Genomic DNA, 13,420 nt, shown 5'->3' with positions numbered 1-13,420 from the left:
AAAAGCGGTCATTCGCACGCCGGCGGGCGAAAATTCGTAACACTGGTGTCCGGGAGTGAGATTTAAATCCACCCCGCCTCCAACTAAATTAACGGAAATCGGATCAGGGGTGTGTGGAGCGACCCTCGATTCCCACTAAATTCCGAGTGTTTTAAAAATTATTTCCGAGAAGCAAGATGGCGTTCCAAGGCGAACGGGAGCAGGGGGATATGGATTTAGAAATGGTAGAATCCATGGCTCAGGATGAAATCCCCGAGCAGGACATTGATGTGCAGGAGCAACCCCCTCCCACAATCGAACCCAGAACCCGAAATGGGCGCAGCGCCAAAGGCCACGGTGGATGACACCCCCCCTTCCCTCCTCCGCCAAAGCCCCCCCCCCAATCCTTGCCGAATCAGCTCAGCCGAGTGCACTCGACATGGCCCAGCTATTCGCCTTGATGGCAGGAATGAGTGGTGATATGCAACAAATGAACAACAAAATGAATGAAAATGCGTGCAAAATGGAGGAAGGCATGAAAACAAATACGTGCAAAATGGACGAAATAAAAAACGAAATAAATAAAATGAAAATGCGTGCAAGATGAACGGCAAAATGGATGCAAATATGCAAACACTGCGGGAGGAGATGCAGAGCATGGGGTTAGGCTTGGACGAGGTGAAAAGCAAAATTGCCGAAGATATCGGCACGATAAAAAAGGAGGTAAAGGAATTAAAAGAGAATGAAAAAGAGGTGCGGTCTGCGGTGAAGGCGGGCGAGGAAGATGTAAAAAAAAAAAAATGGCGGCGCCACGTGTGGGAGCGAACGATCTGGGAGAAAGTACAACGGCTGTCGGCCCCGCGATGGAGGCGAGTGAGGACAAACTAATACGGGGGACGTGTAGGATGAGACACGTGGAGGTAACACAACGACGGAAATAATAAAAGAAATAACAGAGACAAAGAAGGAAATGGAAGTATTGCTCGAGACACGGGAGGTAGAAACGGTAGAGGAGAGACTACACGATAAAGACCGGGTGAAAAACGAACACACACACACATGGAGGTAGTGGAGGACGATGAGGGGGAGCTCGGGGAATGTGTTGTGACCCAGTGCAAGCAGCCGGATTTCCTCCCTCAGGAATGGAGGGAGACGCTATGCTCCCTTGAAGCGGATCTCGACCAGGTGGGTCCGGTCGAGCTTTGCGAGGTAGAGGGGGCGAGTGCTGTGGATGGGTGCACACGGAGTTTGGGGGGTTTGGAGACCCCGGAACCCCCGTGGTGGCACTAATCCCCAGTGTGATCGTCCCGTTGTGTGTGTGTATACGAGTGTGGCAAAATGTATGCTGCAACGCGTGCAGAGCGTATGTGAAACGTTGTGTGTGAAAGAGACCGCGTGTGTGAATAAAATGGTGTGCGTGGTGGCGAGTGTGCCGAAATACGTGCCTCCTAGCACGCCGTGTGTGGATGAAGCACCGTGTATGGAAGAGACAGCATGTGCGAGTGAAAAGGTGTGTGTGAGTGAAACCCCCTGTGCAAGTGAAAGGCCGGGTGCGAGTGAAAGGGCATGCGTGAGTGAACGGCCGTGTGTGAGAGGGACCGTGTATGTGAGGGAGATGGCGGTCGGCATGCGGGAACATGCAACCGCATGTCCCGGTCCGAGTGTCATGGTGAGGTGTGTGAGCGTCGTGGCACGTGGGAGTCTGTGCGCGAGAGTGCGACGACGGTGCGTGACAGTGGACAAAGGCCGAGTAGCGGCCGTAGATGCATTGGGGACCGTGCTGGGTTTGCATGGCAGCGCGCGCGGGGTCCGTGCTGTGCAACGCACGAGGCCGCCGCATGCGCGCCTGCGGGAGAGAAGCCCGGTCCGTAAACGCACGCGGTGGATTTGCCGATCCCGCGGATGGACAGAAGGTAGGCTGGATTATGGATTTGGACCGGATGGGTTCTCCACGCGAGCGTGTGTGTGAAGCTCCGACGGGCAGAGAACATGTGTTCGTGTGGGGAACCCCTCGAAACGTGAGGCTTGGTTTTTTGATGCGCGGGGTGACGTCATGGCTGCACGTATGGTTGGAATCTGGCAGGAGGGAAAGCCCTGCCGGATGGTACCGTCCGAGGATGGATGAGGTGCGCCAAGCGCGAACAGCTGCCATGACATCTCAGGAGTAAAAGAGCGCAGGTTGCGAGTTGCCACGCTGGTGCGCGCATTTAAAAAACAAAAAAAAGCAAGCCTCGCTTCGGGTGAACAGGATTCCCGGGCAGGGGTGGAAGACCCCCTGCAAAAATGGGGAAAAATGATTTGGAGACAGTGACAGACTTTGGATGTGTAGAGGGGACATAGCTTCGCTACGTAATGTGAAAAGGAACGTGCTATATTTAAAGGGACGACGAGGGAGCACGACGTACTTATGGATTTAGTAAGAAGAATGGCAGTATTCAGCGATGTGAGTGTGAAATGAATGGAAACATGTTGAGTGAGTGAGGCCAGCAGGCTTGAGTGTATGGAGTGAATGTGGAATGCATGGTGCGATGAGTGATTGGAGGGAGGAGTGATTCCCACCCAAGGGACCCTGGGGTCAGAATAAAGTGAGATGGTGGGTTCGTCAAATTGACAAAATGGAGGTTGTTTTGCTGTTGGTGGGAATGTAGGCTCGAAACCCATTTGGAGGGGTGCAGGAGCCCTGTTGACGGGCTGGGAGCGTGGCTGCGAACGGTGATTATCGCTGAGTGGGTACCCCGGGCACCGAGCTAGTCGGCAGCGGTAGGTCAAGGGCCCATGGGGGGCTGGGAGAGCGTAGTGGGCACGGGTGGCCAGCATCATGCGGGGCCCGTGGCGCCAAATGCCACGGGGGCAGTGTACTGGACACGGGCGACCCTCGGAAAGGGACCCGCGGTGCCAACACGCCACGTGGGCATCGAGGCGGAGTAGCCGAGGAAGGCACTCCCCAGTTTTTAGGGAGCTGTTAGGCTTGGAGGCAGTTGCAGGGCCCGGGGGTGCCATAGTTGGAGAATCGGCAGAGGGTAGTTCCTGCCAAGGGAGCCACGCGTCCCAGCCATGAGACCGTGTGAGGGCACGGAAGGAAAATTGGGGGGCATGGCCTGAAATTTGAGTGGACACCAACACAGGCGACGGGAATCTTGGTTGTTAGAACCAATAGTTTAAGCGAGAGGCGCTTGTTGAAAGCCCCGGGGTAGTTTAAGGAATATATGTTAGGGTAGATTAGGAAGTGTACCCCTCCGCACCATCCATCCCTTTGCTCTCGTTGTGGGCCGCTGGACCCACTTTGGGTTGAGATCTCTGAAGTCTGAGGAGGCCATTCTGACGCTTAAATTGGGCCTCGACACAGGACGCTAGCTCTCCCTTATTCCCCCCAGGAAGGGAACATAGGGGTTGGGAGTAGGCATGTAGACAGGATAGGTTAGCCAAACAGAGACTGTAAAGGGGTTAGGAGACAAATTATGGAGGGAAGTAAAAATAAAAATAAAACAAAAAAATAAGTTGGGGCTAAATTTGATTTTTTGCAAACTAAAGGAGTGGGTGTGGACAGAGACAGGTAAAGGCGATAGGTTGGGAGGGAGACAGTAGAGTAGGTCCGAGCCTGCCTTCCGAGTGGCCAGCACCACCGCACTCCCTCCACCAACCTCCTTGAACAAGGCAAGAGGCCGGCCAACTCCATCTGCCGGCTGTTTTGCTGCAAGGCCTGTGCCGGTCATTCATCTGCCGGCTGTTTTACTGCGAGGCCTGTGCCGGTCGGATCATCTGCCAGCTGTTTTGCTACAAGGCCTGTGCCAGTCAGCTTCACCACCAGCCCGTTTTGCTGCAACGGCCTTGCCTTGCCATGCCATGCCTTGTCTGCCTGCCTTTGCCTTGACCCCATGCTTGCTGCCCTGTTGCATTTGCCCCCATTCATTGCTATGTGCGCCAGGATCATCGCGCGTGCTGCAGCGACTGCCCTGCAGGCAGCCGCATCACGGGACTGCACTGGCAGCCCGTGCAACGTTTGTTTGCTGCGTCAGATTATCGCGCGTGCTGCAGGGACTGCCCTGGAGGCAGCCGCATCATGGGACCGCATTGGCGGCCCGTGCACCGTGTTCATTCATCCATCCATCCAGCCACATTGCTTTTGTTGCTTGAGTCAGCACCATTCACTGTTATGCAGGGACTGCCCTGTCGGCAGCCGCACATGGAGACTGCATTTGTGCAGCCCGTGCACCGCTTGTATTCACTGCGCTCATTTCAAGGGGGAGGCCTCGGACTGCGTGTGAGCAGCCGGCCACATTCCCTGTCACCGGCATTGTTTCACGAGCCAGAGACTGCGTGTGAGCAGCCTGGCTCCCTGCTTTTTCCCCACAGAGTCCATCAATCATGGGCCATGGTTTAGTGAAAAATGTATAAGGATAAGGTTAAGGAAAAGTGTAAATGAGTTGCTTCCCCCCCTGCATGTTTGTTGTAGCGCCGGCAATTTATTTAAGTCGTCTGTATGAGTGGGTTTGTTTAGTTAGTTACTCAGCCCGTAGGTTATTTATTTTTGGGACACGAATACACTAAATGTCGCACTCAGGGATCCAAAGATAAAACGTACTTGGGGAAACTTACACATGATGGCACACGAAAATTCGACGATTCGGGATGAGTCTGCAAAAAGGGGATGGGAATCTTGGTTGTTGGAACCGACTTTTATTTTATTTTTATTTTTTTATTTATTTTTGGGACACGAATACATGAAATGTCGCACTCAGGGATCCAAAGATAAAACGTACTTGGGGAAACTTACACATGATGGCACACGAAAATTCGACGACTCGGGACGAGTCTGCAAAAAGGGGAGGGGTAGTTTTACGGCTGTGGAAATTCGTAGAACACCATAAAGGTCCTTAGTTCAGTAATTCCGGTAAGTTTGTGTTCAGTTAGATTTCCCCACCGTTGTTGAATGGGGTTTATTCATGTCACAGGGCTGTGATTCTTTGAGATAGTGTTTTTATTTTCCTATCGTTATTTTGGATCAACCACAACCACGCCATCCTCACCACTCCGCCAGCAGCCATCAACATCTCCACGAACACAAAAGGGGAACAACAACAACTCAACAACTCCCGCCCCGATTTCTCTGGTAAACAAGAATGACGGTTGGGAAACAACTAATCCAGCCGATCTCTGTTGGAATGCCCCCCCCCCCCGCGTGCCGCGAAGGGAGGGGCAGGGAGCCGGGGAAATAAAAGGGCGCACGGAGGCGCCGCTGTGAGGTGAGGGCGGTCGGTCAGTGTCAGTCGGTGGTTCGTGGTCTTCTGCCCGTCTGGGTCTTGGAGAAGCGGTCCGTAGAGCGACCCGCTCGTTGGAGCTTGCAGTCGGTGGAGAGTCCGGACGTCGCAGAGGGGACACGGACTGGAGGCGCTGCTCTGCCAGCTGTGTCGCACGGACCTGCGCGTTCGTGCAAGGAGCGCCGGAGAGAGCTCGCCCACCATCGCACCACGAGGGTGCAGGTAACCTGCAACGGTCTTGTGGGATTCGTTCGGTCTGCCAAGTCCCACGCCATAAAGGTCGACAGACCCTGTCTGACTCCCCTGTCTGTGGGGGTAGTCTTATTTTCGTTAGGTTTTGCTTTCAAATGAATGTTGGTGGTGCCGTGTCCTTGCGAAGTAAAACTGTATAAGTGGCTGTGCATAAATTGCTTATAGTCGGTTGAAGTGCTTTCGCTTTATTGAATGCATCCGTGCATGACTGCATACGTGTGCTGTGTATTGTAAATAAATGTACTTGTGTGAATGTTACCCATTCGTCGTGTCTTGTTTCCCCCAATGGAACACCATATTGCATCTCGGAATATTAGTTGGGTTTTAAATACCCGTTAAATAGAATCGGATCCGGCGAGGTCGGGCGTTAATACCCGCTCGGTTATCACTGCAGAACGGAACGGACCGCTTGAGCGGTTCGTGTCCAAGCCGACCTGCGCCAAGGTACAGTCTCCCGGTAGGCTACCCATGCAGGAACTTAGGTATATCGATATTCGGCGATTGACCATATTTTGCGCGGGTAGAAAATTGGCTTGGCCGTGGTGGGGTTGAAGACCTACCCATGACAGGGTTCCAGCGTTGTTCCGGAAGGTCACGACTGAATTGTCCGTCCGGTGGGCGAGCGGCTACCATTAGTGAAAAGCGGTCGTTTGCACGCCGGCGGGCGCGAATTCGTAACAATTTATATATTTTTTTATTTAATATTTATAGACGTATTTATATACATGTGTATATTTATGTGAATTTGTACATATGTGTATATATCCACGTACATATATATACATATATATATATATATATATATATACATACATACATACATACATACATACATACATACATACATACATACATACATACATACATACATACAGGTTTGAGGCTCGTGGAAGAACTGGAACACTGAAGTGATCAGGATTAAGCAAAACAAAGGGGACAGTAGAGAGGGGGAAACAACCAACAGTTGGGATGAAGGACAAAATTGAGGTGGGCTTGGAGAAACAAGGGATGTGAGGAGGAATATGGAGGGTAGGTGAGAGAAAAGCAAATGCTCAGGAAGGAAAGAAATGGAATTTGGAAGGAAATTGGCTTTGTGGTGGAGGGGGGGGGGGAAGATAATGCTTTTGGATTGAGGATGTTCTGAGATGGTGGTGAGCAGCTGTCTTAAGATCTGAGGGAAGAATGGGAGTGAAATGAATGTGGAAGTTGGTTTCACAAGTGGGGGAAAAAACATAACAAACTCGAGGGGGAGCACTCGGTAGAGTGCAAAACCTCCGCCGCCAATACTGCGAGGTCACTCAAGTGAACCTGATATCCTATTCATTCAATTTGATGTCAACAGTGCTCACAGAGTTATAGCTTGCAACTTTCCCTTTTACTTTTAACTTTTACATACTCAATTCATTCGTCATAACTAGATTCCTTGAGACAGAAATTGATTTTACGTGGGTATATCCACCTGAAGTTCCAAAATCAGCCCCAATTATAATTTTGGCATGTTTTTTGTTGGAAATCACTACTCACATGTGGAAATGCAAAAAAAAAAAAATCGAAATTTTATTGAAAAAAAAGTTGCAAATTTTTTTTTCTATAACAATTTTTTTTGGGGGGTGGGGGGGTTGGAAATCACTTAAAACATGTAGAAATGCAAAAAAAAAAATTAAATTTTTTTTTCAAAATGGCCGCCATAGCGGCCATATTGGATTTTGGACAAGTCCAAAATCTGATGGCATGATCCTTGGACCATACCTAATCCCCCCACCGTTTCGTCGAAAACCGTCGAGGAGTTTTTCCGTAATACTGTTCACAAACAAACAAACAAGCAGAAAGGGGTGAAAACAGTCACCTCCGATCTTCGATGGCAGAGGTTAACAAGTGGTGCCAGGCACAACATATCCCACCCATTTTGTAATTTTGACCGATGACTGATGACCCCCAAAACCGGACCCTACCAATCTTCACAAATATGCATTTTTCACTATAGGAATGGGTAGGATTATAAGTGACAAATAGAATAAGGTTCACTATAAGCTTAGTTTTAAGTAAATCAGATCATTTTTGACGAAGTTATGAGCAAAAAACGATTTTGATCTTTTCTTGACCTTGACCTTTGATCCAATTGGACCCAAAAGTTAATGGGGTCGTCCAAGGTTCATTGCCCACCTGTGGATTCAATTTGATAGCGTTTGCTAAATCCGTTTTGCCGTAAAGTTGCTAACAGACAAACAAGCAGTCATAGACTGGTACTTACGAAATCGTCAACTTGACCTCTGACTTTGTCTTATAAAAGCTGTCTCGAGAGAAGGTAGCGATGGAAATCAGAAGTTTCTACGATGATTCTGTGCCAAACCATCAAAAATCGTAACGTCGACCGAAGCAAAAATCTCCATTTCTCCACGCAATTATTTAATATTATTTTATCAAAGTCACAAAACCCTAATATTCGGCCATCCACCAACAATCTTTCCATACTCCGACAGCTTCGCGAGTCAGGCATGCGACGATGACCTTTATTGGGATAAAAAATGACTTTTAAACACCATCTTTATCGAAAACACCGTCGGCGCACACACGCAAAACCTTTACGTTACTCAACGACGCCTCTCTCGAGCATGCTGCGACACGTGACGAGTCGTGATGCGGCGAGTGAAATATTTTTTATACAATCTTAAAACGTCTCCAAAACATCCGATTTTACCAGAATTTTGACAACCGAGTGTTAAGCGTCCTAAGCGATCGCAAAAACCGAAGACAAAATTAAAATTGAAGTTAAAACGAACTCGTAACGTCGACCGAAGCAAAAATACTCCATTTCTCCAAATGAATTTACGGAAATATGTTTGACCTCACTGTGACCTTGACCTTTGACCAATTTTGACCAAAATCTAATCAGCGCTGGCCATCGCCCTCCTGAATCACGTGGTATAATTTGACATTGGTAGCTTCTTCCGTTCTCGAGTTATCCTGCCTACAAACAAACACACAAACACACACACAAACAAACAAGCACACGAACAGAGGACGGAAATCATCAATATACTTAAGAAATCTTTGGATTTCGTAAGTAACAAACCGGACGATTTCAATATCCCGCTCCCTCCCTCCGGGGGGGGGGGGGATAATGAATGGAAGTGAGCAGTGATCCTGGATTTTGAGTTTCATTTGAAGCGGGTTGATGGTGGGCCATGTGTGCCCTGCAGAAACCTGCGAAGGGGGCGGACAAAGCATAGGAAGAGCAGAGCATGCAAGACCCGAAAGGAGGCGCAAGAACACACACAACCGTAAAAGTGATGAGCCCATAGACTTGGCTTCATTGTGAGAGATTCCAATCATTTTGAAGGCCTTGGTTTTCATGACAAAAAAGCTGAGCAAGGTGTGAGGCTGGAGTTCCAGCCCACGATTCCTGAGGCATTGATTGTGCCACGTCTTTGTGACCTCACTCTTCTCTCCACAGCCAGTGGGTCAATTTAGGAGAAAATCCTCCCCCCCCCCCCCAAATGGATCTCAATCCATAACGTTTTTCTGTGCTTTGTCCTCCAAATGCAGTGTCATCTAAGGACACAGTACATGCCATAATTTTAATTATTTGATGTGACTCGGCCACGGTCACAATCGAACAGCCGACCTCTCAGACTCGGAACGCTCTCTCAAAATATTATGCCACCAAGTCTTCTTGTATGACAGTGTTCCTTCCTACCCAAATTAAATGGAAAGTCATTGGCAGAGAGGATTTGCCACCATATTGCTCGGGCTTTGGTCATTTCTCGCAAGACTAGTTTACATGATAAAAGTTTCTTATGGCCAATAACCTGAACATATCCTTGAGATTTAACAAAATAACTGTAAGGGTGACTTGAAGACCTTCATCTTCTACCCCTGGAAAAAAAAAGAAGAGTTGAAGCAGTTTTTCACAAGTCCAAACATGCCAGTACAAGTCTGACAATTGTAAGAGATTTTCACAGGTTTGACGACGTCACATTGGGATTTCCCCGAAAGGCATCGCTGTCTCCAGTGGGCAATACAGCAGGAAAAACTAAATGTATAAAAATAATCGAATGAGGAAGCATTCGAGTTTCTCTTCCACTATTCTTCCATTTTTGACACCAGGATGGTTGCGTATATAAACGGTGCTGCCGTGGCAAAAATAGTGATGTACAGGAAATTTCAGAAATCTTGGGTATTTGCTCAATTTGTATCTGCTTCGGAAGCTCTCAAAAAGAGAGTTCAGCTTTTGTTTTGTTTTTTTGTTTTTTTCTCCTCGAGCGAGAAATCTTCCTTTTCCAACGTCGCAGCCACGATGGATGGATGTTTGTTTGTGGGAGCGAAACTCGACATACAAAAATACCTGGCCTCCAGCAGGACCCTTTTAACCCCTTGAGTTTGTCCTTTCATGTAAAAATAGTTTTCGTCCTGACAGTCATGTTTTTTTTTTTATTCAAACTTGTGGAAATGCATTGTTCATGGTAAGATTTAAATGTTTCTTAAATATAAACCACAGATATATTTTGATTTTGCTTTTGCTTTGAATAACCCCACCATCTGTTTTATGACATTTTCCTGCTTTTTAACATCCTGTATGTGTGTCTGTATATGTGTATATTTATTTTATATATATATATATATATATATATATATATATATATATATATATATATATATATATATGTGTGTGTGTACACGCACGTACATACACCATACAATTTTCTCGAGCATTTTGGTTTTCGACTCGTCAGCTTGCAGAACGTGTCTTGGTGAGGAAAGTGTTTTTTTTATTTTATTTTGTTATTTTATTGTTTAAGACTGATGACATTTGTGTGCAGCGTGTTCGACCACGGAAAGCCAGCCTGGAGGAGGTGCAGTTGGTGCATCTGGAGCAGTACGTGCTGCTCTATGGCACGAGCACCCTAGGTCAGCACCGGCTTGACAAGAAACTGCTCGGTAATGGTGTTTCCTGCACCATTGTTTTTATTTTATTTTGCCTTCTTTGAGCACAGCACAGTTTCAGGGTATGGCTCTGCACTTGTCTTTTGTCCATGAATAGGTGTTCGTGGTATTGAAGTTCTTGTTTAAGGAATGGTTTGGGTTCAAGTGAATCCTATCCTTTGCGGTGGCTTGTTAATCTTATTCTTCTTTGGCAAAAACATGAAATTTGGAAACAGAGGCACAGCAAAGACTTTTTCATATTTATATTTCCACTGCCCACTCAAACCCCTGTGTTATTCACCTCACTCGTAGTTAGCCTGTTGAAGATGACTCATTCTATTACAGCCGATTGCTTCCCCTTCTTCCCTTGCTTCAAAATCGATTTCCCCACTGCCTTCCCCTGCACACGTTTCAGCTCTTATGTCTGACATCTTGCACCATCTCTGGCATATGTGCACAGTTTACTTCATTGTGCTCTGCCATCTTGTACTGGAAATATAATTACGATGTTTCTTTAGTGGTATTGGCACCGTATTCTGTACTTCAAATTGGAAATTGCCAAAAGCACGACCGGTCCTTTCACGCACACATTGGGCTCGCTTATTGTTCACCAAAGCATTCCAAGGACGAATTTTCCAAGCTGAGCGTGTTATTTTCACTGAAGCAATGGATTAGTCGTGTTTTTCTAGCTGTTGGAATCAACCTGCTTGAGTCACGTTTAATTTGGACACCACTGTTGCTGATGTGCCGAGGCACTTTTTTGTGCTCCAACGGTATGTCGCTATGAGATTGCTTTCCCGTTGGACTAAATTGCCAAGATCTGCCCGAGGCGAAGAGCTATCACAGAGCTCTGCATTACTTCTACCGCCCTTTCATGCCACTATGCATGTTTTCCTTCTCCCATCTGGTAACTCTTACTGCCACTTTTGCGTTCCCCCTTTTCCTTCCTTTCTGTGAACAAAAGCAAAACGCCCTCCACCCTGCTGTCGTTTGCCTCTCGAAGTGTTCCTTCCATTTCCTCGTCGTCATTTTGACTTGAATGGGAATTTTGAGAAGTGCACATCATTTTCACTGTTATGAACCAATAATTGTAATTGGCTATTTTATTGAAATAACGTTTTTGGGTGGAGTGATTGAGCACATTCCATTTGACGGGCACACGAGAGCAATTGTAAGAGTTTTTTTTTTACAGCACAGTGTACGTATTGCTTTCCTGTTTCCCTTAACACAACCCAAATTGTTTCATACGCGTCCACACGGATACAGGTGAATACGGAACAGTCGAGTCATCGTGTGTGATGTTTTATGGGATCATTTCCTTGTCGTAAGTTAGATGTTCAAATGCTGTTGTTTTTAAACAGTATTTTTTGTTTCAACTTTCTTTATGTAATTATGTACGTAATTTTCACTTTTAAAGTACAGGTAACAAAAACATTACCGAAATGCTTCATTGTGGTTCATATTTTGCATCGGCTCATTCTCTTTTGCATTTAACTATTTACTTTTTGTGCTGTTTTTGGCTCGAAGTCCAAGTTGACAGCCCAAGGCGATTAGACTGCGATCGATCCCAGTGATTCAAGGTAATTAACCCCAAACTCGACCCATGTCGGGATGTTGACCAGGAAACCGGGACACAGCCAACACTTTCAAAAACAAAGCATTCCAAGTACAAATTCGGATCGTTGAGTGTTTACAAGCAAGTGCAACATGATAGATCAGCAAGCTTTGCACATTTTGAAAGAAAAAGTTCTGAAGTTGTAGCGTCCTCCTGTGTGCAACACACGAATGGCAGTTTGTAACTTGGTCCCAACAGCTTGTGAGGAATTTAATTTGGCAAATTAATATTTCAAAAGTTTTTCTTCCTCTTCCTCCTCCTTGCCTCCTCCTCCTCCTTGGTTCTTCCTCTTCCTCTTTGGTCCCCCCTCCTCCTCCTCTGTCCCCCCTCCTCCTCAGTCCCCCCTCCTCCTCTTCGGTCTCCTCTTCGGTCCCCTCCTCCTCCTCCTCGGTCCCCCTCCCCCTCGGTCTCCCCCTCCTTCTCGTCCCCCTCCTCCTCCGTCCCCCTCCATCCCCCTCCTCCCCCTCGGTCTCCCCCTCCTCCTCGTCAGCCCCCTCCTCCACCTCTCCATCCCTTTTGTCATCTTCCTCCTCCTCCCCCTCCTCTTTGGTCCCCCCTCCTCCTCCTCCTCCTCTACGGTCCTCTGCCTCCTCCCCCTTGGTGCCCCCCCTCCTCCTTCTCGGTACCCTCTCCTCCTCGGTTCATTCCTTCTCGTCAGCACCCCTCCTCCACTTCTCCATCCCCTTTGTCATCTTACTCCTCCCCCCCTCCTCGCCCCAATCTTCCCAGTTTGGTTTTAAATTTAAATGGACTGATGCTCTCGCTCCTCTCCCTCCCACCACAAGTGGAGTAAGAATGTTCTGTCTTTCATAAGATTTTCATTTTATTGTGCTTTATCAGAAATATAATTAACTTTCTTTTTCTATTGAAATCTACGTTCAAAACAAGGTGATCATCGCATAAAATTATCATTGCAAGTGTTCATAAGTTGTGCTTTCCTTTTTTTTTTTTTTTCTGGATACATTTTGGTTTTTCCGTTGGGCCTTTTATTTCCTTGGAAGATGAGCAACAAGTTTGAGGATTGTTACATGCCTTTGTACTCTCAAATCAATGCTGCTGCTGCTGCATCGATTTTAGACAACGTAAAATTTTCCGCGAAAAGGAAATGAAGAAGCATTGCTTGTTTTGGGTGAAGGTCTCCAGAGCTAAGGCGAAAGTTTTTATTTTAATTTTTCCTCCATTTTTATTTTCAGTGTGAAATTAAAACCATTGCCGCCATCTTGCCCCTTTCCCGCACTTGCTTTGTCAAGCACCCTAGCTTGTCCCAACCTTCCTTTATTTCCAACTCCTGCTCTTCTCCCCCTCTATCTTGCTGTCGAGCTTTCCCCACCCAGAGGCTCCAAATTTATCAGTTTTCCAGCATTTCTCCCAATTCAAACGTCAAGACTTATTG

The 13,420-nt window shown here is 47.2% G+C and overlaps 1 protein-coding gene across 11 annotated transcripts in view; it reads left to right on the top strand.

Annotated features, from left to right (window-relative positions):
• Window positions 1-13,420, top strand: part of LOC147021846 (histone deacetylase 4-like) — a 291,321-nt gene that overhangs the window by 194,940 nt on the left and 82,961 nt on the right. For 10 of the 11 annotated variants that reach the window (XM_085892251.1, XM_085892252.1, XM_085892253.1 and 7 more), the window contains one exon: window positions 10,310-10,427. In XM_085892251.1, coding sequence (XP_085748377.1) covers window positions 10,310-10,427 — 118 coding nt within the window. The remainder of the gene's footprint in view (window positions 1-10,309; window positions 10,428-13,420) is intronic. The other variant, XM_085892250.1, reaches the window with a different exon arrangement.

The sequence above is a fragment of the Eptatretus burgeri genome, chromosome 8 (assembly GCF_056783735.1).
Source record: "Eptatretus burgeri isolate ZD-2024b chromosome 8, Ebu_testis_v1, whole genome shotgun sequence".
NCBI classification, from domain to species: domain Eukaryota; kingdom Metazoa; phylum Chordata; class Myxini; order Myxiniformes; family Myxinidae; genus Eptatretus; species Eptatretus burgeri.
Note: the sequence above shows the minus strand (reverse complement) of the source record. Positions and strands in the feature narration are given on the sequence as shown.